At 48.4% G+C, this 20,663-nt stretch overlaps 1 protein-coding gene across 1 annotated transcript in view; it reads right to left on the minus strand.

The window, feature by feature from the left end:
* Positions 1-20,663, minus strand: part of PANX1 (pannexin 1) — a 55,898-nt gene that overhangs the window by 8,460 nt on the left and 26,775 nt on the right. Inside the window, exon 2 of the mRNA XM_069566541.1 lies at positions 11,322-11,461. Within this exon, the coding sequence (XP_069422642.1) occupies positions 11,322-11,461 (140 nt within the window). The remainder of the gene's footprint in view (positions 1-11,321; positions 11,462-20,663) is intronic.

Here is a 20,663-nt window from a genome sequence, read left to right on the forward strand (position 1 = left end):
AGCCATTACTGATGGCCTCATTTTTCAAAGAGGAAGAGGATGTCCAGAGCAATTTCTGGCCATGGAGCACAAAGCTGGTGACAGAGACAGAATACAAAGCTGGACCTTTCTGATCCCAGAACAATGCCTCTTTCACCATAATACACTGCAAATTATTTTACTTCTTGGAAAACTTCTCCCTCCCTTTGGACTGGTCTCTCTACATAACTCCTCAGAGCTGTAACAGAAAGAGGCTATGAAGGCCTTGAGTTGACACAGAAGCCCCACCCCAACATCTCTGGAAGGCGGCAGGAGACCAAGTGAGAGTGTGACTCACAACAGAAGTGTGTGTGTGCGTGTGTGTGTATGTGTGTGTGATCTCTGGAAGGTAGCAGCAGACCAAGTGAGAGTGTGACTCACTACAGAAGTGTGTGTGTGTGTGTGTGCGTGTGCTCAGTCGCATCCAGCTCTTTCTGGTCCTATGGACTGCAGCCTGCTAGGCACTTCTGTCCATGGAATTTTCTAGACAAGAATACTGGAGTGGGTTGGCATGCCCTCCTCCAGGGGATCTTCCCCACCCAGGGATCAAACATGCATCTCTTACATCTCCTACATCAGCAAGTGGGTTCTTTACCACTAGCACCACTGGGGAAGCCTGGGAAGCCACTATAGATTATTAACAGATGTACAGAAAAGTTGCAAAGATGGTCCAGAGTGTTCTTGAATGACCTTCATTCAGTATGCCCCACTGCTGACACTGGACATCTCCATGGTACCCTTGTTAAGAGGAAGAAACCGTTGTTGCTATATTACCATTAATTACACTTCAGGCTTTGATTTGGATTTCTCCAGTGTTCCCACTATTGCCTTCTTTTTGTTCCAAGATCTAGGGTATCCATTGTATTTTGCTGTCATGTCTCCCTAGAAACCTTGGTTCTGTGACAGTTGCTTAGTTTGCCTTGTTTTTCATGAAAAATAGCATTTTTAAACGCTTAAAATAACACAAATTCACAAAGGAAATGGATGACACTGATATACAGCTATCACAACATTAAAAGACAGATTTGTATATGGTTCTTATTTGATGGGATCTAGCACATTTGATGGGATCTAACAGATGGCCCAACAACACAGTAACTTGGAAGTGATGAAGAGTAAAAAGTATTCAAGGCAGCTGAGACTTCTATGGGTGACAGTGACAGGTGGTACCGATACCACTATGGATTCCTGACTACTTACTGACATGGTTTATAAAGTTTTAGTTGGAAGTAGACAGAAAATAAAGCTGCCCTATGTTTTCTTATCCCAGTTCATAATCTTCCTGACGCTATCATGGAGCCCACATTAGGAAGCCCTGCCCCACGGGCAAGACAAATAGCAGAAATGGCTCAGAAACTCCACAAAGTCCCACCAAAGCAGCTGCTTCCCTCGGGGGTTCTGGCATGGGATGGCGTCCTCAAAATTACTAACCCAATTTACAAAGAGCTGCTACACAATGATACACACAAGAGGCTGTGAGTAGCTGCATTTTGGCCACATGATTTATTGTTGGCTACAGTGAGATGCAGTGTTCCTTTAATCCTAGTCACCCTTAAGGGTGCCCATTCATGGAAAAATGAGTTTGTGTTCCTTCCATAACCAGAAGAAACAGGGATTTCCTTTGAGAACCATGGAGGGAACACTGTTTCTAACTTGGGGCTATGGAATATGTATTTAAGTCACTTTTGTTTCAAAGCTATTTGAATAATAGCATTTTACCTCCAAGCATTCTTTTGAATTGAAAAGTAACTATTTACAGCCTATGACAATTTTTCTAACATGCCAAAACCATGCAATAATTAGCACCAATGAATAGTTCAACACCACTCACTGCAATTAGAAAAATGAATGTTTAAAGGTATTACATATCAAATGTTTGTTTTCTTCTAAATATCCTTGTACTTTGATCACCTGTAGTAGAATGTAGAGGAATGTCCCATTTCTTAGTTTTTCTTCATAGTTAAACCTTTCTTTTTCTTTTCCATCAGAAAGAAAAAAGTGATTTTCAATGAAACTGCAGCAAGATGGTTTTAAAATTAATTCCACTAAAATAGGAATTTTTTTTAAAAGGCCATGAAATTATATTCTTTAAAATCCTTTTGTCCAAATAAGGAGAATGGAAAAACTACCAGGCTTTCAAGTGCATCTGCTAGAGAGGAACGGCTTTGTTCCCAAGTTCTATCTACTCCCAGTTAGTTCTGAGGTCTCAGCATCTTTCAAAGTCGTGATTGCATGATTCAGAGTTTTTGCAGATGTAACTAGTGAAGATGAGGTCATACTAACTTAGCACAGCGTGCTCAGTTGTGTCTGACTCTTTGTGACCAAATGGACTGCAGCCCACCAGGCTCCTCTGTCCATGGAATTTACCAGGCAAGAATACTGGAGTGGGTTGCCATTTCCTCCATCATGAGATCCTTCCATCCCAGGAATCAAACCCACATCCCCTGCATTTCTCCCACTGACAAGTGGATTCTTTACCACTGAGCCACTTGGGAAGCCTGTCACATTAACTTGTTATTGCTGTTGTTCTGTCGCTCAGTCATGCCTGACTCTTTGTGACCCCACAGGCTGCATTATGCCAGGCTTTCCTGTCCTTCACCATCTCCCAGAGCTTGCTCAAACTTATGTCCATTGAGTCTGCGATGCCATCCAACCATCTCATTCTCTTGTCCCCTTTTCCTCCTGCCTTCAATCTTTCCCAGCATCAGGGTCTTTTCCAATGAGTTGACTCTTCAGATCAGGTAGCCAGAGTACTGGAGCTTCAGCTTCAGCATCAGTCCTTCCAATGAATATTCAGGACTGATTTCCTTTAGGATTGACTGGTTTGATTTTACAGTCCAAAGGACTCTCAAGAGTCTTCTCTAATGCCACTGTTCTAAAGTATCAATTTTTTGGCATCCAGCCTTTTTCAGGGTCCAACTCTCAAATCCACACATGACTACTGGAAAAACCATGGCTTTAAGTAGACGGACCTTTGTAAGCAAAGTAATGTTTCTGCTTTTTAATATGTTGTCTAGGTTTATCATAGCTTTTCTTCCAAGGAGCAAGCTAACTAACTTAAGGTGGGCTCTAATCCAGTGACTGGTATTCCTCTAAGCAGGCCATAAGAAGACACAGAGACACACAGAGGAGAAGCTATGTGAGGACGGAGGCAGAAACCAGAGTGATGCACCTACAAGGCAAGGACCAGCAAGACCGCCGGCCGTGACCGGAAACCAGCAGCCAGACACCAACAGACCCTCGCTCTGAGCCCCAGAGTAGGCATCAGCTCTGCTGACACCCCGATTTCCAAATCTAGGAGAGAGGAAATCTCGGTTGTTTCAAATTACTAAGTGTGTGGTCACTTGTCAGAGCAGTCCCAGGAAATCCACGCAAAGGGAAAGCATGGACTGAATTATGAAATTCCCACAGTATGGGGAAGCCACTGGTGGAGGGCATGTTGGAAATTTACTTGAGAAAGATTATTACAGCTGTGAAGAAAAGATGACACTGGAGGCAGGCAGTTACTGCAGCAGAGAGGGGCAGTGATAAGCACTAACAAGCCAGCAGCAGTAGAGAAGACGGATCTGAGAGCTACTGGGTGGCCAGAGAGTTAGTTCAGGTTTTTCAGCAACATCTTATGGCAAAATCTGAATGAACTTTTTGGCCAACTCAGTACACAGAGGGGAAGACATATCTTCCGGTGCCCAACTGTAAGCGATGGATGGAAAAGGGGAAGAACTAGGGTTAATAATCCCGGGTTTCCAGCTTAGGTGAGGGCATGAGCGGTAGCGCCATTGGTTGAAATAAAGAAACAAGGAGGAACAGACTCAGAGCAGAGAGGAGTGACGTGGGAGACAGAGCTGAGATGAGAAAGTCTGAACACGAGACACCACAGTCAAGAGTAGCCTGGAGGAGACGTGTAGCAGATAACTAAAAATAAAAGAAAATCTGACCATTTCTTTCCAATTTCAGATTCTGCAGCATAGAGATGGTCAAAGAAGCCAAGAGCATGGTTAGGATCCAAGCAGAACGTGCAGGAAAAGACAAGCGAAGCATGGAGGATGTGACACCCTAACACTTCAGGATCAGTCAGCAGGGGTCACGTTAATCAAGAACAAATTCCATAGGGGAGGAGACATATAAGGTTCACAAATTATGTCTGTTCCTGGATGCCTGATGCTTGGACAGTAACGTACTTAAAGATAACTTCAATTACACGAAGCCCAGTGAGTGAAGGGCTCCCCAGAAGACTAATGCATCAGCAGTTTACAGAGAGAGGAGAAAGGCAGTATGTCATTCCAGTCTGCACTCAAAGGAAGACACCCAAGGCAGCAGGCTTCGTGCTGAGTGACATTCTGGGAGGGACCTAACAGGAAGAGAGACTTGGAAAAGAGAAGATGGCAAACAGAGCATTTGTGTGTGAAAGAAGAAAAGACTCCTGTTAATAGAATTAGAACCAAGTCACAAGGAAGCAAGGAAAAACTTTCCCAAAGATCAGCACGAACACGGCATGGAGTGTTCTGTGAGGTGGTGAGTTCTGTTTCACTGGATCATCTGGGAGGGCTTAGGAGCTCTGGATCTAGGGTGGGAAACTTTTTTCCTGCAAAGGGCCATACAGGAAATGTTTGTGAGCCATATGGCCTCTGTCACAACTAGGTATAAAAGCAGACACAGGTAAAGTACACAGGCAAGGGCATGGCTGTGTTCCAATGAAACTATCTGCAGAAATGGGTGATGGGCTGGATCTGGCTGGGGCACGTATGTCAGTCTGCCAGCCCCTGCCCAGGATCTTTGCTTTGCAACAAGTGATCCACAGACAAGCACGCTCAGAATCACCTGGGAGCTTGTTAGAAATGCAGAATGCAGGCCCCCATCAGGACTACTGAATCTGAGTCTATATTGCGGCAACTCTGGATTATAGATTCTGATCCCTCCCTCATCCAAGATTGCTTTGCTATTTGCTTTTTTGTTTAGTAACCTATCTGGCTGGGCTACAAGATATTCTCAACAATGTCCAGTTTTCAACAAGAAAAACCACCACCACTACAAAATGAGAACGTGCAAAGAAATACAAAAGTCTGAATCTGAATTTCAACAAGGTATCCAGGTAATCTGCGTGCACACAGCTTGGGAAACACTGGTTTAGATGACCGGTGTCTACAATGGAACCTAATCTGGCCTAGCAAAAGCAGACTCTCCTGAAAAGTGGATAAAAATCACATTCTGGGCCTTAAACCTACAGGTTTCAAACCCACACGTGTCAACTCAATAGTCTGGCTGGGGCCCTGGGTCCTGTATTTTCACATGGATAATGCTAAGGTTTGAAAACCTCTGGTCTGGTAGCCTCAGAGAATCTCTCCAACTAAGCTTCTTTGAATCCACTTAAAGGAAACATAGCAAGATCTGACAACTCTGTTAACTTTAAGTTTCTTCTTGTTTTTGTCTGTTTTTCAGTCAAAAACTGGCTTTTCTGTTTCAGAAAGAAATTGTGCCTAACAGTTGCCTACTTAATGAACCTGAACAAAGAGAACAGAACACTCAAAAAAAGACCAGTTATCAAACAGTCCTGGGGTGCCAGTGCTGGTCCTTTGAGTGTACCCACATTTCCACCAGAGATAACTCAGGTACTAGAGTCACCAGAAATAAGGGGTGGGAGAGAAAAGGAGGAGGAAAAGGGCTGGACACATGAAAAAAGCAGGTGCGGAGGAGTGCCAGCATGAATCACAGCCCTGCCAAATCACGCCCACACACACATCAGTGCTCCACTTCTTTAGGGGGTTCTGGGTCCTTTTTTTTTTTTTTGCTGTGGCAGGTCTTAGTTGCATCATGTGGGATCTTTTACGGTGGTGCCTGGGCTTAGTTGCCCCATGGCATGTGGAATTTTAATTCCCCAACCAGGGATTAACCCTGTGTCCTCTGCACTGCAAGGCAGATTCTCAAACACTGGCCCACCAGGGAAGTCCCTGGGTCTTCTCGTTTTAGCTCTGACATGAGAACTGAGCTGAGCAGTGTTCACATAAACCCTGTCTGTCCTTCTAACCCTCTCATCATGAGCACAAGTCAGAAGGCTCCTGGAGAACCAAGTCTGGCTCTGACCAGGACTTGCAGCCACCTCATTCCTCACCTCCCATCTACATGTGTGTTCCAAGCACCCACTACGAACGGTGCAGAGTCCTCGGGCACAGGGATGAACAAGACACGTCATGCTCTCTGCCTTCATGGAACTTAAGAGTCTCGGAAATACAGAATTAACTGAGAAGAATTAAGGCAAGTGCCAGGTGGTGCTAGTGGTAAAGAACCCACCTGCCCATGCAGGAGACATTAGGGTTCAATCCCTGGGTGGGTATGACAACTCACTCCAATATTCTTGCCTGGACAATCCCATGGACAGAGGAGCCTGGTGGGATATAGTCCATGGGGTCACAAAGAGCTGGACATGACTAGGCTTTCCTGGTAGCTCAGACGGTAAAGCGTCTGCCTACAATGCAGGAGACCTAGGTTTGATCCCTGGGTCGGGAAGATCCCCTGGAGAAGGAAATGGCAACCCGCTCCAGTATTCATGCCTGGAAAATCCCATGGACCAAGGAGCTTAGTGGGCTACAGTCCATGGGGTTGCAAACAGTCGGACATGACTAAGCAACTTCACTTCACTTCACAGCAACTTAGCAAACAAGGCAAGTAATGACCGTATGCAAAGGGCAGGCTGCTCTGGGAATACACAACCAAGCAATGCAGACCAGGGTCGGGTACAGATAGTCTGCTCGGCTGCTGCCCCATTTCTAGGATCTGAATGTCTGAGGCAGGGCATGTGGTCTACTATCTACTCAGCCAGCCCACAGTCCTATTCCTGGAAGCTTCACATTCACCTACCTAGCCGTGGAAGCAGTTTGAACTGGCAACAACCCTCAGTCTAGGGTTCAGGGGAAGCTTCTAGGTGGAAATGACATTTAAGCTGAGACTAGAAAACAAAATTAGGAGTTCCCCGGATTCGGGGCTAGGAAGGCTCTTCAAAGTAGAATGTGAGTGAAACAACCAGGAACAGGAGACCTTTAGGAAGTCAGAGCCCTGGGTGCCGGGGGGTGAGGCTGCATGTGGAGGCAAGGTTGGGAGGATGGTTCACAGGGCCGGAAAGGAGTGAACTTGGTAGCCAAAATAGTTTTGTGGTTTTGTTTTTTTTTAAGAAATAGAGACATTTCATAAGGACACTGGAGGTGTTTGTTTAGGGAAATGAGTGGGTAGCCTTTCCCTTCTCCAGGGCATCTTCCCAACCCAGGGATCAAACCCAGGTCTCCCGTGTTGCAGGCAGATTCTTCACCAGCTGAGCCACAAGGGAAGCCCAAGAATACTGGAGTGGGTAGCCTATCCCTTCTCCAGCGGATCTTCCCGACCTAGGAATTGAACTGGGGTCTCCTGCATCGGATTCTTTACCAACTGAGCTATCAGGGAAACCAGGAAAATGACACTCAGGCTGAAAAGAGCTCCTGTGATCGTGCGGAACGCGAACAAGATGACAGGCAGTCCCGGGGGCCAGACCGAGGGGCAAAGGGCTCAGAGCTGCTTAAGGAAACAGACCTGATAGGGCTCAATGACGGACAGGATGCGCGGAGGGAGACAGAGTCGCAGAGGCCCTCAGATCTGTGGCTGATCTAACAGGGTGGCTGGTGTCATGAACTGAGCTAGAGGTCACAGTGCGGCCAGGCAGGGGATGGAAGGTCAGCTCTGAAGCTGTGCTGGAGGCGTGAGCCAGACCTCCAAGGGTCCAAGCTTGGGGTTCAGCAGGTCGTGCGGATCTGGAGCTCAAGAGAGAAGGCCAGGCTGGGGGTGAAGACATGGGAGTAACGGCCCAGGGGAAGTAAGAGGAACCGGGGCCTGGGATGGTTCCAGGAGGGGTGCCGAGGAGGTGCCCTGGGAGAGAACCCCAGCTTCCCAGGGACCGGTGAAGGGCAACGCTGCCCCAAGAGACAAGACAGCACCCGCAGGAGGGCGCAGCCCACAGGGCCGGACGCCAGAGAAGGCAAGCAGCACGTGCCCCCGAGAGAAGTAACTCAGCAACAAGCAGGGCGGAGGGGACCTCAACAAGAGCACGCATTGCAGAGGTGGACTCGCTGAAACGTCACTGGGAAGAGAGCCCTTGGGAAGGGAAGGGCTGAGGATGCAGACAAGAAAGATGGGGAGAGGTGTCTGTATAACCTGGGAGGGGGATCCAGAACACAGGTGGGTCACACGGGGGTCTGGCTTCAATCAGGAGAAGGGGCTCCTCCATTCACCAAAAAGAGGGGGTTGGTGCTTCAGGGGACACTGGGCAGGCGCAATGGCAAGGGGCTGAGGGCGCTCTCATGAACTGAGGGTCTCTCTCCAGTTCTGGGACTTCTCCTGTACTCCAGTTATTTCTGATTGAGTGCTGAACACCACATGCGAAAAACCGGAGCAAGGGTCTGAGGCTCTGGATGAAGTGACTTCCTTCAGTGAGGACTGCCTTAACTTTGCTTCTGGCTGGCAGCAGACTAGAGACACTGACAATCCCAAATTCCCTTCACTTAATTGGTGCTAAAATGCTTCGAACCAAGGTTCTAGATCCTATGAGGGCTAGGTGAACTCTGCATTACCCCTCACTCCTCACCAATGGCCTTTCAAGCCTAGGGCATTGACCAAGGTCCTTCCAACTTGGCCTGTTCAATTTTTTGTCTCCAGTCCTATGAATATGGAAAGACCTCGGCTCAGAGTTTCAGCCAAACTTCTACCAAAACAAGCCAGACTACCATCACCAGAAAAAGAGCTCCATCTTTCACTAACATCAGAAACTTATGACTTGGCTACCCACACCATTCTACAAGACTTTCCCAACCCTGCAGAGGCAAAAGGAGCCTCAGTTCAGTTCAGTTCAGTCGCTCAGTCGTGTCCGACTCTTTGCGACCCCATGAATCGCAGCACGCCAGGCCTGCAGAAAGGCCTCCCTTGTCCATCACCAACTCCCGGAGTTCACTCAGACTCACGTCCATCGAGTCAGCGATGCCATCCAGCCATCTCATCCTCTGTCCTCCCCTTCTCCTCCTGCCCCCAATCCCTCCCAGCATCAGAGTCTTTTCCAATGAATCAACTCTTCGCATGAGGTGGCCAAAGTACTGGAGTTTTAGCTTCAGCACCATTCCCTCCAAAGAAATCCCAAGGATGATCTCCTTCAGAATGGACTGGTTGGATCTCCTTGCAGTCCAAGGGACTCTCAAGAGTCTTCTCCAACACCACAGTTCAAAAGCATCAATTCTTCGGCGCTCAGCCTTCTTCACAGTCCAACTCTCACACCCATACATGACCACTGGAAAAACCATAGCCTTGACTAGATAGACCTTAGTCGGCAAAGTAATGTCTCTGCTTTTGAATATGCTATCTAGGTTGGTCATAGCTTTTCTTCCAAGGAGTAAGCGTCTTTTAATTTCATGGCTGCAGTCACCATCTCCAGTGATTTCAGAGTCCCAAAAAATAAAGTCTGATACTGTTTCCACTGTTTCCCCATCTATTTCCCATGAGGTGATGGGACCGGATGCCATGATCTTCGTTTTCTGAATGTTGCGCTTTAAGCCAACTTTTTCACTCTCCTCTTTCACTTTCATCAAGAGTCTTGACCTGATTTTCACCTTACAGCCAGCAACTAGTTCTGTTGACTCCTAGGCGTGACCTCCCAGGATGCCCTTATCCTCACATGTAAAATGCATCTGGATCAGAGTCTTTGAACGTCTTCCTGCTCTAGAAGTTTCACAGTCTCTAACATCCCTGCCACCTCCTACACTGGACAATCCCAGAATATACATTCTTCTTCTGTGGATCCATTAGCGCCCAGCCCAACCACTAATCACAACTTTCCATTCTCAGAAGACCATTAAAACAAATGGACTTAAACTACCACAAGAAAGCTTCCCTGACGGCTCAGTGGTAAAGAATCTATCTGCCAATGCAGGAGATGTGGGTTCGATCCCTGGGTCAGGAAGATAATCCTGGAGAAAGAAATGGCAACCACTCCAGTATTCTTGCCTGGGAAATCTCATGGACAGAAGAGGCTGGTGGGCTACAGTTCATGGGGTCATGAGAGTCAGACACGACATGGCAACTAAACCACCACCAAACTGCAAGAGCATGCATTTAGATGTGCAAACAAAGACATTCAGTTTCTATAACTGTGCCCATCCACACAGAAGATCCTTATTATCTGCTGCTCTGGCTACTAAGGCATGCAAAGTTGATGAGGACCCAATCAACGCCAAGGAAGAAAGTCAGAGAGAAAAGCCCAACCCCAAAGAAGGGAGTCAGTGGAGAGCATCATTGTGCCAAATGGCACGTGACACACGGACATAAGGGGACAAGTCTGAGTCACAGCAAATGACTCACACTGTTCTTTTTTAAAAAAGAAGGATGCTAAGTGCTCAAGGCAGGAGAACCTCAAATGTTGGCTTCTGGCTTTTTAGCAGCTAACATACCATGATTTCCTTGCTGGATGAGAAGACCCAAGATACACATTCTACTCGTTTTCATGATGGACAAAAAGACCAGTGGTTGCAAATAATGACAAGTTGGAACAAAGTCCCACTTTCACAAGCACAGAGAAGACCCAGTGGAGCCATTTCATTATGCAGAGAACATTCTCCTGTACAAACCTGGGGGCTCTGGCCCAAGCCCCACAATGCGAAGCCTATGTGTGCCCTGCCCCTGCGCTCCCCCGGGAGGCTCCTGGCCTGCTCCTCTTCTCTGCAGGACACTGCGATCTCCCGGGCAGCAATGGACCTGCAGCATATGGACCCATCGGAAAGCAAAGGCGTGTATGCCCAAAGCTGTGCTGCAACCAACAGCCCCAAATGAATTCATTCCTGGTCTTCTTGACGGTGGAGTAACACACAGGCTGGAAGCTACTGACCTCTAGGCTGGTCCTTACTTTTTCCAAGAGGTCCTATGTGTGGTGGGATAGGAGCTGGTGGAAGCTCTGAGTCCCAGGTCTGCTGTTCTCTAACAAAGCTCCATGGGGCATAAAAAATGGCCTGAGAGCCTCCTATAGTTCAGACATCCCTGGGCATCAAGGGTAGAAAGGTGACTGAGACACATGAGGTGCCAATCACTACAGAGCTAAAATCAGAGGGCCTCAGTTTCCCATCTGCTAAAGGAAGGCGCTGGATCTAGTCATCTTGGAGGTTCCTTCCGATTTTAACATGCTATGGCTTTATGATCTGAGTTACAGCCCGGGCTGGCCACAGGCGGCTGTGGACTGGTGCAGCTGCTCTGGACCTCAGTTCCTATGCAGGCAAAGAAGAGGTGAGATCTGAACTACCCCCCGTTACCTTATGCAGACACAATGGAAGATTTCCGGAGTCGCCCTGCAAGGAGTCCTTCTGCTGGACGGCCGCCCAGCAATAAGAGTCCACAAAGGAAGCCTGACGCCACGAGAAAGAACTGGGGGAGAAGCAGCTTATCTGGGTACCTAAGAAGCAAGAACAGAGTGTTTCAAGTCAGTGTGAGTGCAAGCGTGTGGACCCTTCCCACCGCACCACCCCCTCCCCGCCGGCCTCAGGCTTGCAAGTGTTTGCTAAGTCATCAAGCAGCACGACAGGAGCGAGGCCAGCACCGAAACCAAACATTTGAGTCCGCGGTAAAGCTGACTATTGTGAGCTTTCTGGCCAGCACTGGACACGACAGCAGCTTGGGCTCAGTTGGGGAAGAACTCTTGAAAGAAGAGATACCATCATAAAAAGGAAAAGTGAGGACCTCCCCGGTGGTCCAGTGGATGAGAACCCTCCTGCCAAGGAAGGAGACACAGGTTCGATCCCTGCTCCACAGGTCGTGGAGCAGCTAAGCCCAGGCGCCGCCACGACTGAAGCGCACGGAGCCTAGAGCCTGTGCTCCGCAGAAGAGGAGCCACCGCAGCACGAGGCCCACACAGTGCAACTAGAGAGAGCCCACCCGGCCACCACGAGAGAATTTAGGAAGGAAAAGTGAGCAGGAAAGGAACCAGAGCCAAACATGCATTAAGGAAACAGGCAGAGCTAGTTTAGTTTACGGTAAGGTTTGGGGGCTGGGGGGTGAGGACGGTCCAGGTGGTACTAGTGGTGAAGAACCCGCCTGCCAAATGCAGATGTAAGAGATGTGGGTTCAATCCCTGGGGTGGAAAGATCCCCTAGAGAAGGGCATGAAACCCACTCCAGTATTCCTGCCTGGAGCATCCCATGGACAGAGGAGCCTGGCGGGCTACAGGCCATGGGGCTGCACAGAGTCGGACACAACTGAAGCAACTTAGTCCGTGGAGGGTGTGGAGTGGGGAAGGAGGACTCAGTACAGAAAATTGAATAGGAAAAGGAGTCCTTTTACAACAAAGAAACAGTGAATGTTCAGTCTTAGGAAGAGAAAGTTGCTGCAACATTTGGTAACACATCCCTGGATGGAAAATCGAGTTTTTCATCTCCTCTAAGCAAAAAGAAGGCTGAGGCCAGAACTACAGTCCAAGTGGTATATGTTCAGAAGGCAGATGCTCCCAAGTGCCAACCTGCAGGCAGGAAGCGGGGCACAGGGTGCGGACCCTCATAACTTGCTGCTCTTCTGTGAGGGGCTCCAGACCTCGTTCTCTCCTCCACAAGCAGAGGCCCGCGTCTCCCCACAAATGCTGCCGTCACTTACTGCCTGGTAGACTCCTCCTCGGAGAAGGCAATGGCACCCCACTCCAATACTCTTGCCTGGAAAATCCCTTGGATGGAGGAGCCTGGTGGGCTGTAGTCCATGGGGTCCCTAAGAGTCGACACAACTGAGCAACTTCACTTTCACTTTTATGCATTGGAGAAGGAAATGGCAACCCACTCCAGTGTTCTTGCCTGGAGAATCCCAGAGACGGGGGAGCCTAGTGGGCTGCCATCTATTGGGTTGCACAGAGTCGAACATGACTGAAGCAACTTAGCAGCAGCAGCAGCAGCAGACTCCTCCTGACTCACAGGGGCCACCACGGAAAACAGGCCAATGAAGCTTTGGGTGCAGGGCTGACGCCGCATCTCCCCTCCTCGCCAGCAGGCAGAGGGCTGGTGCTGAGGCTCCGCGGGCCCAGCAGCACCATGGGCACCAGCTCTGGGGGCAGAGGCTCCCCCTCCCCGCCACATGGCTCTGACAACGCTGCACCTAAACCTGCTGCCACCCACAGCCGGGGACCTTGCCACTGATTACAACTCCTGGGATGTCCGAATGGGACCGACATTAAAGTCTGCATTCTGAGAAGAGGACCTGGTCCCCGACAGTTGCGCACTGAGCGCTACCTCTTCCTGTACAAAGTGGCCAGCAGGTTGCGTTACAGCTTTAAAGACGGGAAAGGGGTGCCCACCTTCTCCCTCCCCACCTTGCAGAGAGCATAGGACCGCAGGAAGACATTGGCTGGACATCCCTGGTCCCTTTATGATGGACACAAACACCCGCAAATGGTCGCCATCCTCTGGGGAGTGAAGAGTTACTCGCTGTCATGTCTGACTCTGTGACCCCACGGACTGCAGCCCGCAAGGCTCCTCTGTCCAGGGGATGTCCCAGGATACTGGGAGTGGGCTGCATGCCCGACCCATGGGGAGGCCCTCATCCAGGGGATCTTGCCTACGCAGGGACTGAACTTGGGTCTCCTGCATTGCGGGAGCCATCAGGGAAGCCTTTGAGGGGCTGGCCTTCACACCTGTGGCAGGAGAAGGCAGTGAGGGTGGCCACGCTGGCTGCAGAGCAGATTCCTGGGGCAAAGGGGTTGCAACCCCCTTCTTCATTTGCTCAAAGATGTCAAAGAAGGACTTCTCAGCAAGAGCCCTTGGAGATCACTGTGAAAAGTCACATACCATCTGAAAATGTCCTCTAATAGCATAAGTTCTTGCCAACCAGGCATGGCTTACACATAAACTGGGGGTGGGAAAGACATGCCAAGGTCCTTCCAACTGTGACCCTGTTAAACCTGAGTTCTTACATTCTATCAACAAGAGAGCGGTCAAACAGCAGAGGCCCCCAGGCTAACCTCGCTTTGCTCCTGCATCAGTATTCCTTTGTCAAATGCTTCCAATGAGGTCCCAGACACCAAGGCTTACATAAATCTGCAGATACAATGAGACAGACAGGCCCTGGGTTATAAATGGTTTCGGGCACTTTGCTTGCTAGGCAGCATCTGTTCAAACACATTCTTGTGAAAATGGACCATGCTCCTAGGATTTCATGGAAATCTGTCCGGCCGAGAAGTTCCTGTAGGTACAGTTCTCATGGTGCGTGAAGCCAACATGTAGTAATCTTCTTTCCAAAGGAAAATGCTGCGGGTTGTCCTGGGACCTCAGGGGCCTCCCCCAGGGCAGTGGTGGAAAGTGCTGGAGCATAAATAACTAAACTTTTCACACCAAACCTTTTGCAAGCTTTGGCAAAAAAGAGGAAGAAAGGAAACCGAGTCTACAGATGGAGCTGGGGACGTGCTGAGCTCACAGCTATGTTCTTACAGTCATAGGCATGTTGCTGCTGCTGTTTAGTTGCTCAGTCACGTCAGCCTCTTCTGCAACCCCAAGGACTGTAGCCCACCAGGCTCCCCCTTCCAGGGTGGGAAATGGAGTGTCTCCAGCCAAACAAGAATGTGACAGCCATCTGTGATTTCAAGCCTCCAAACGTGAACCAGGGCTCCCGAAAGGGAACACAACGCCTGCGCTCCAGCAGACGCCGCTACCCACTAGTGCTGGGGCAGAGGAGCGCAAGGGGAGAGGGATGAGAAATTTAAAAAAAAAGAATAGGATTGGTCCCAGACAGCTAAGGGGCATATGAAAGAAATGAATTCAGTGAGCCCAGAAGCTTGCGTCTTCTCAGACACAGAAGAACGCTAAATCCCTTAATATCTGGTTTTCCTCTCTACTTGACAATAATCTCTGATGTATAGATTGCCTGCTCCCCTAGTTGCAAACCTGTATATAGCCTGACCTCCTCTCCTGCCTCCTCAGAGCAATTTTCTCAGAGCTACTGGGATGCTGCCTTCTGGAATAAAATAACTCTCTATTTACAGACTATGACTAATATTTTTCAGTCGACAATGGGATTTACAAGGCAAGAATACTAGAGTGGGTTGCCACTTCCTTCTCTAGCAGATCTTCCCAACCCAAGGATTAAACCCATGTCTCCTGCATTGACAGGTGGATTCTTTACCACTGAGCCACCAGGGAAGCCTCGTAAGTATTGTTCAGTCTCTAACTCCTGTCCAACTCTTTGTGACCCCATGGACTATAGCACGCCAGGATCCTCTGTCCTCCACTATCTCCCAGAGTTTGCTCAAATTCATGTCCATTGAGTCAGTGATGCCATCTAACCATCTCATCCTCTGCTGCCCCTTTCTCTTTTTGCCTTCAATCCTTCCTGCTCATAAGTACACGTATGTTCAAATGTTCTTCCCCTGGAATGGAAGATCAGAAGAAAAAGACTACTAATACTCACAGGACACCATGCCATCCTTAAATCCTCACCTCATTTAAACCTCACAACCAAATGGGGAAAGGGGATAGAGAGATCTTATCTTCATTTTATCCTGGAGGAAACTGAAGCTCAAAGTAGTTCAGCAATCCCCCATCCAATGAAATCTGTGAAGTAAATAGGGGTGCCAGAACTTGAATCTGTACTCAACTCTCAGGCTCTTAAAATGCTCCTATCTAGACCATTCTTTGGACTTCCCTGGTAGCTCAGCTGGTAAAGAATCCACCTGCAAGGCGGGAGACCCTGGTTCAATCACTGGGTTGGGAAGATTCCCTGGAAGAGGGCATGGCAACCCACTCCAGTATTCTTGCCTGGAGAATCCCCATGGACAGAGGAGCCTGTCGAGCTATGGTCCATGGAATCACAAAGAGTCAGACATGACTGAGTGATGGGGCAGGGCGGAGACCAGTTCCTCCAAGGAGGTCAAGCTAGAGGCAGTCCTGGGAGCCAGGCCTCCGGCAGAGCCGGGGAGACGGTGCGGAGACGGATTTGAACACGTGGACACTCCAACTGACCAGAGAGGGCACAGCTTCTTCCTAGGAACGGTCAGGGTCAAATCCAGGGAAAGGAGCAAATCCAGCCCCAGGTACTGGATATTCCCAGGTCAGAAACAGGAAACAAAGGAAATCAAGAGTCAGCCAAGGAAAAGAGCCAAACTGGGGATGAAAGCCAGGAGAAAGAGAGGGGCAAAGCCAGAGGGCATGGGAACCTGTCCGAACAGGGCTGTGCAGTCCTACTCCTTCACCCAGGGCCGTCCGCCTGGCCTAAAGTCACTGTGTCGGGGTGCTCAACTGTTGCCATGGGGCTAGGATGCTCAGACCGGGACCATCCTGATTCATCTTCAAATGCAACTCCATGTCTTCTGTCTTAAATCAAACTAACATTGGGAGATGATCATTTTGTAAGGGAAGAAATATCAAATCACTATGTTGTGCACCAGGAACTAACAGCGTTGCAGATCAATTATACTTCAAAAACAAACACACAAAGAAACAAACTCATATAGAAAAAGGGGTCAGATATGCAGTTCCAGGAGTCAGGTTTTGGGGACAGGGAACTGGATGGAGGCAGTCAAATGTACAGACTTCGAAATATGAGGGTCAGGGCCATAACCAGCAACCCACACACACACTTAACACTGCTGCATGTCATACACGAAAGCGGTGGAGAGAGCAAATCCCGAGAGTTCTTATCACTAGGAAAAATTTCTTTTATTTTGCATCTTTATGAGACCATAGATGTTCATTAAACTTACTGTGATCATCATTTTATGATGTATGTATGTCAAATCACTACACCGGACACCTTTAACTTATACAGTACTATCCATCAATTATAACTTAATAAAACTGGAAAAAATAATACTGTTGGGAGGTGAACAAGTCGTTTGTGTATTTTCATAGCAGTCTTCCAGTAAGGACAGCTTCTGGTCTCGCTCTGCTCCACCTTTTCAAACTGCTGCCAGCTCAGCTGCCATCCTGACACTCCTTCAGCTCAGTATTTTTCACTGGCTCCCAACCACCCAGAGGACAGATCCAAACTGATGCTTCACCCCAACCCATTACTGCTGTGGCATGTACAGGCCTCATTTGCTCCTAAATCTTTGCCTTTCATCACACCATTCCCTCCACCCAGAGGCCCTTTCTCTAGTTCTTGTTAAAGTCAGTGCCCCTCCACGTCCATCTTTTAAAGACCAGTTCACCCTCTCCAAAAGCTTTGTCCCCACTGAGCTCCTGGAGCTCTTTAAAGCCATCAGAAATATGCAGATAATCACCTTCAACCAGGCTGTATAAACACTCATGCGTTATCCCCTCTAGTAATATCTCAGCTCTTGGCTGGCAGGGTGAACACAGTCACACACACAGAACACCCACACGGACACACACTCTCTCTTTCCTCTCTCCCTCTCTCTCAGTTTCATACAGCTCCCCGCATGAATAAACAACACCTATCTGGGTGCTTCTGTCGTTGTTTAGTTGCTAAATCATGTCTGACTCTTTTGCTACCCCATGAACTTGCAGCATGCCAGGCTCCTCTGTCCATGGATTTCCCAGGCAAGAATACTGGAGTGGGTTGCCATTTCCCTATCCAGGGGATCTGCCTGGCCTAGGGATTGAACCCACATCTCCTGCACTGGCAGGTAGAGACTTTACCCTTGAGCCACCTGGGAAGGCCCAAGATGTTCCCAAGTACTATGATAAATAGTATCTCAATTAATGGCAAGAAACTCTCACAGCTGAGGAAACAGAGTCCCTGACTGGCAGTGACCCTCCAGCCTGGGTCCTGTGCTCGGCCTGCCTCTCTTTGCCACACGTTGGCAGAATAAAGACACTCTCATTTCTAGGGGGTAGCTTCGTGAGATGTGCACTGTCTTTCACAACTGTACGGAAATCAAGAAATGCATGTCCAGTTTACACCAGGACAAACACCACCATGTCTGTCCAGCTGAGAGTGCACACAGAGCTGTGGGCTTTCCATCTGAGTCTGGCCAGAGAGGATGAAAGGCCACAGGCAGGAAACATGCACTCCTGGGCCCTGTGGCAGCAGGTTCAGCATCTGCTAACAAGAGACCCGCATCACACCATCCCCCGCCAATGTCCCAGACCCTTGACTGGAGCCCAGGGCACAGCTCACGCCTTCTCCCTGAGGCAGCCCAGCCAAGGTCTGTTTCTGAGCTGCAGACACAGCCGCTGCACAACCAGAGGGCTTCCCAGACCGAGGAGAGCCAAGATGGGAGCAAGGAGGTGGGCCAGCCCATGCAGCTTCTCTGTAGGACCATCACCAGCAAGCGCCAGGCCAGTGCAGCTCGCTCTGTGCCTGGTCCACCCCCCTCAGAGGTGGGACTTCACTGTCCCTCTTTTTCCTGAGCTTTCTTTCCATTCTTCTCATTGCTAGCATCTGAAGGGCTGGAAGTCCTGGGAAAGCCTACAGCACCTTCTGACAGAGACACGTCCGCCCTCCCTCCCCAGGTGCTGTGTGGGAAGTCTTCTGCGCTGCTTCCCCATTTAAAGGCTACGTGCCACTGAGGGTGACACAAGAACTGGGCTTCCTGAAAAGTCGATGAAACTTACCAAAACCACAGGGCTAGCAAAGCACCAAGGGAAAGAGCCAGCTAACTGCCTGGGAGGACTTTAGAGGAACTTGCAAACAGAAGAGACTCTTAAGAGGTCACCAGCACAGTGAGGAGACTGAGGGGCAGCAAAAAGCAAGGAAGGGAACGCTTCCCGTGCTGAGGACTTTGACCCTATTTTAAGGATCAGGAAAGTTGAGCCCTGAGATCTCACAACTAGTGGGCTGTAGAGCTGGCATATCAATGGGGTTTCCATCTTTATCTTCCAAACATGAGAAAGAAAAGGCAAAAAGCACGGGTTATTGAAGAAACTTGAGTCAGAGAAGGTCAAAACAGAGGCAGGGAGACAGGAGACTTTCTTTGAAGAAAATAATAAGTCCTGGGTTTGCTGTCCTAGGAAGCAGAAAGGAAGACAGACTTTAATGATATCAACTACACTCATTACTATTGATAAAGTGCTTTAAAAGTCTGCAAGGTGTTTTAATTTTGCAAAACAAAAAAAAAAACAGTTCTAACTGACTTTAATATAAATTATATACGTACACACATCAATCTCTCCCTCTCACACATACTCACAGACACAGACACACAGACACACAGACACACACACACACACACACACACACACATGGAGTCCAGGTACATCATAATACAACCTGTGAGGCACTGACTGGACTTGAAAGTTCTTGCTATACTTTAAGGTTGCCCAAAAAAGAAAACAATTCTATTATAAACTCTCAGGTTCAATAAGAATAACCATGTAGAAACGGACCCTGGTTGTGTGGTAGAGAAAGAGATGGGCAGTGGTCAGCACTGAAAAATAAAAGCGAAATAGTAACAAGCACTCCTAAGAATGAAACAGGTCCGAATTGGTTTCAGTACCCTTGACACCAACATAAGACCAAAGGAAGTCTGCCCCAAAGGATCCTTTCTTGCCAAATACTCAGCAGTCCAACCATGATAAAAGAAAGTAAAATTCCAAGAATCTCAGGGTTATTCCTCTCTCTAAAAAAGAACCAAATTCCTCCCCTTTAACCTCTCCAGCCAACTTCACCCCAAACCCACCTCTAGCTTCAAACACAAGCAAATAAATGAATTCTACAAGTCCCACATGGTCCATTTCTGCCTTTTGCTTTGCAGGAACTGACGCTACAGCACATGAATTTTAAAATAGTGTGAAAATGTAAGTACTCTTGTAATCCAAACTGGGAGAAAAGAAATACTGAATTGGAATGAGTTTCATTTTCCTTTAAACCAAACTGATTCACCAGTTCTCTTTTCTTTCCACAACTACAAGTAAGCCTGGCTTTAAAAGAGAACCCAACCAGGGCTAACATCTGCTCCTTGATAAGACTGTTGCTGTTATTGTTTATCACTGAGATGTGTCTGACTCTTTCATGACCCCGTGGACTGTAGCCTGCCAGGCTCTTCTGTCCATGGAATTCTCCAGGCAAGAATACTGGTGTGGGTAGCCATTCCCTTCTCCAAAGAATCTTCCCAACCCAGGGTTTGAACCTACTTCTCCTGCATTGAAGGTGGATTCTTTACCACTGAGCCACCTGGGAAGCCCCTTAACATAATCAAATGTTATTTTCTAAGTGAGTCTAGATATTTCACTACCCATCCAAGGAATAAACTGCATGGCATTTCTGCATTGACAGTTTTCTGCTTCTGGGTCTACCAAATTAGACAAAGGCCCATCAGTGTAAAATGCACTCCTAACAGAAGGGAATAACAGCCCGGACCACATGGTCCAGGATTTGTGACTATAGAGTGGACAGCCAAGGAGCCATACAATTAAGTTGGCGAGCCTCCAGTGAAAATGGCAGGTCTCCTTTAACTCAATGAAGAATAATGTTGTGACCAATATAATATTATACAGCCTGATAAGTGCAGGAGCAGAAGCGAGACCGAAGTCAGACAGAGACTACAACCTGAAGGACCCGTGAGGCCAGCATTATACCCACAACAGACTAGACAAATAAGCAGTGGTTTGAGGGGCTGCTTTCCTGTGGTGCAGAACCAAGTTCCTTAGCACACCCAGAACGTCTAGACCACACAAAAGAAGAACTTGTTTCAATCCAATGTAAAACCTGATGACTGTCCAGTGAAT

The sequence above is a fragment of the Ovis canadensis genome, chromosome 21, assembly GCF_042477335.2.
Source record: "Ovis canadensis isolate MfBH-ARS-UI-01 breed Bighorn chromosome 21, ARS-UI_OviCan_v2, whole genome shotgun sequence".
NCBI classification, from domain to species: Eukaryota; Metazoa; Chordata; class Mammalia; order Artiodactyla; family Bovidae; genus Ovis; species Ovis canadensis.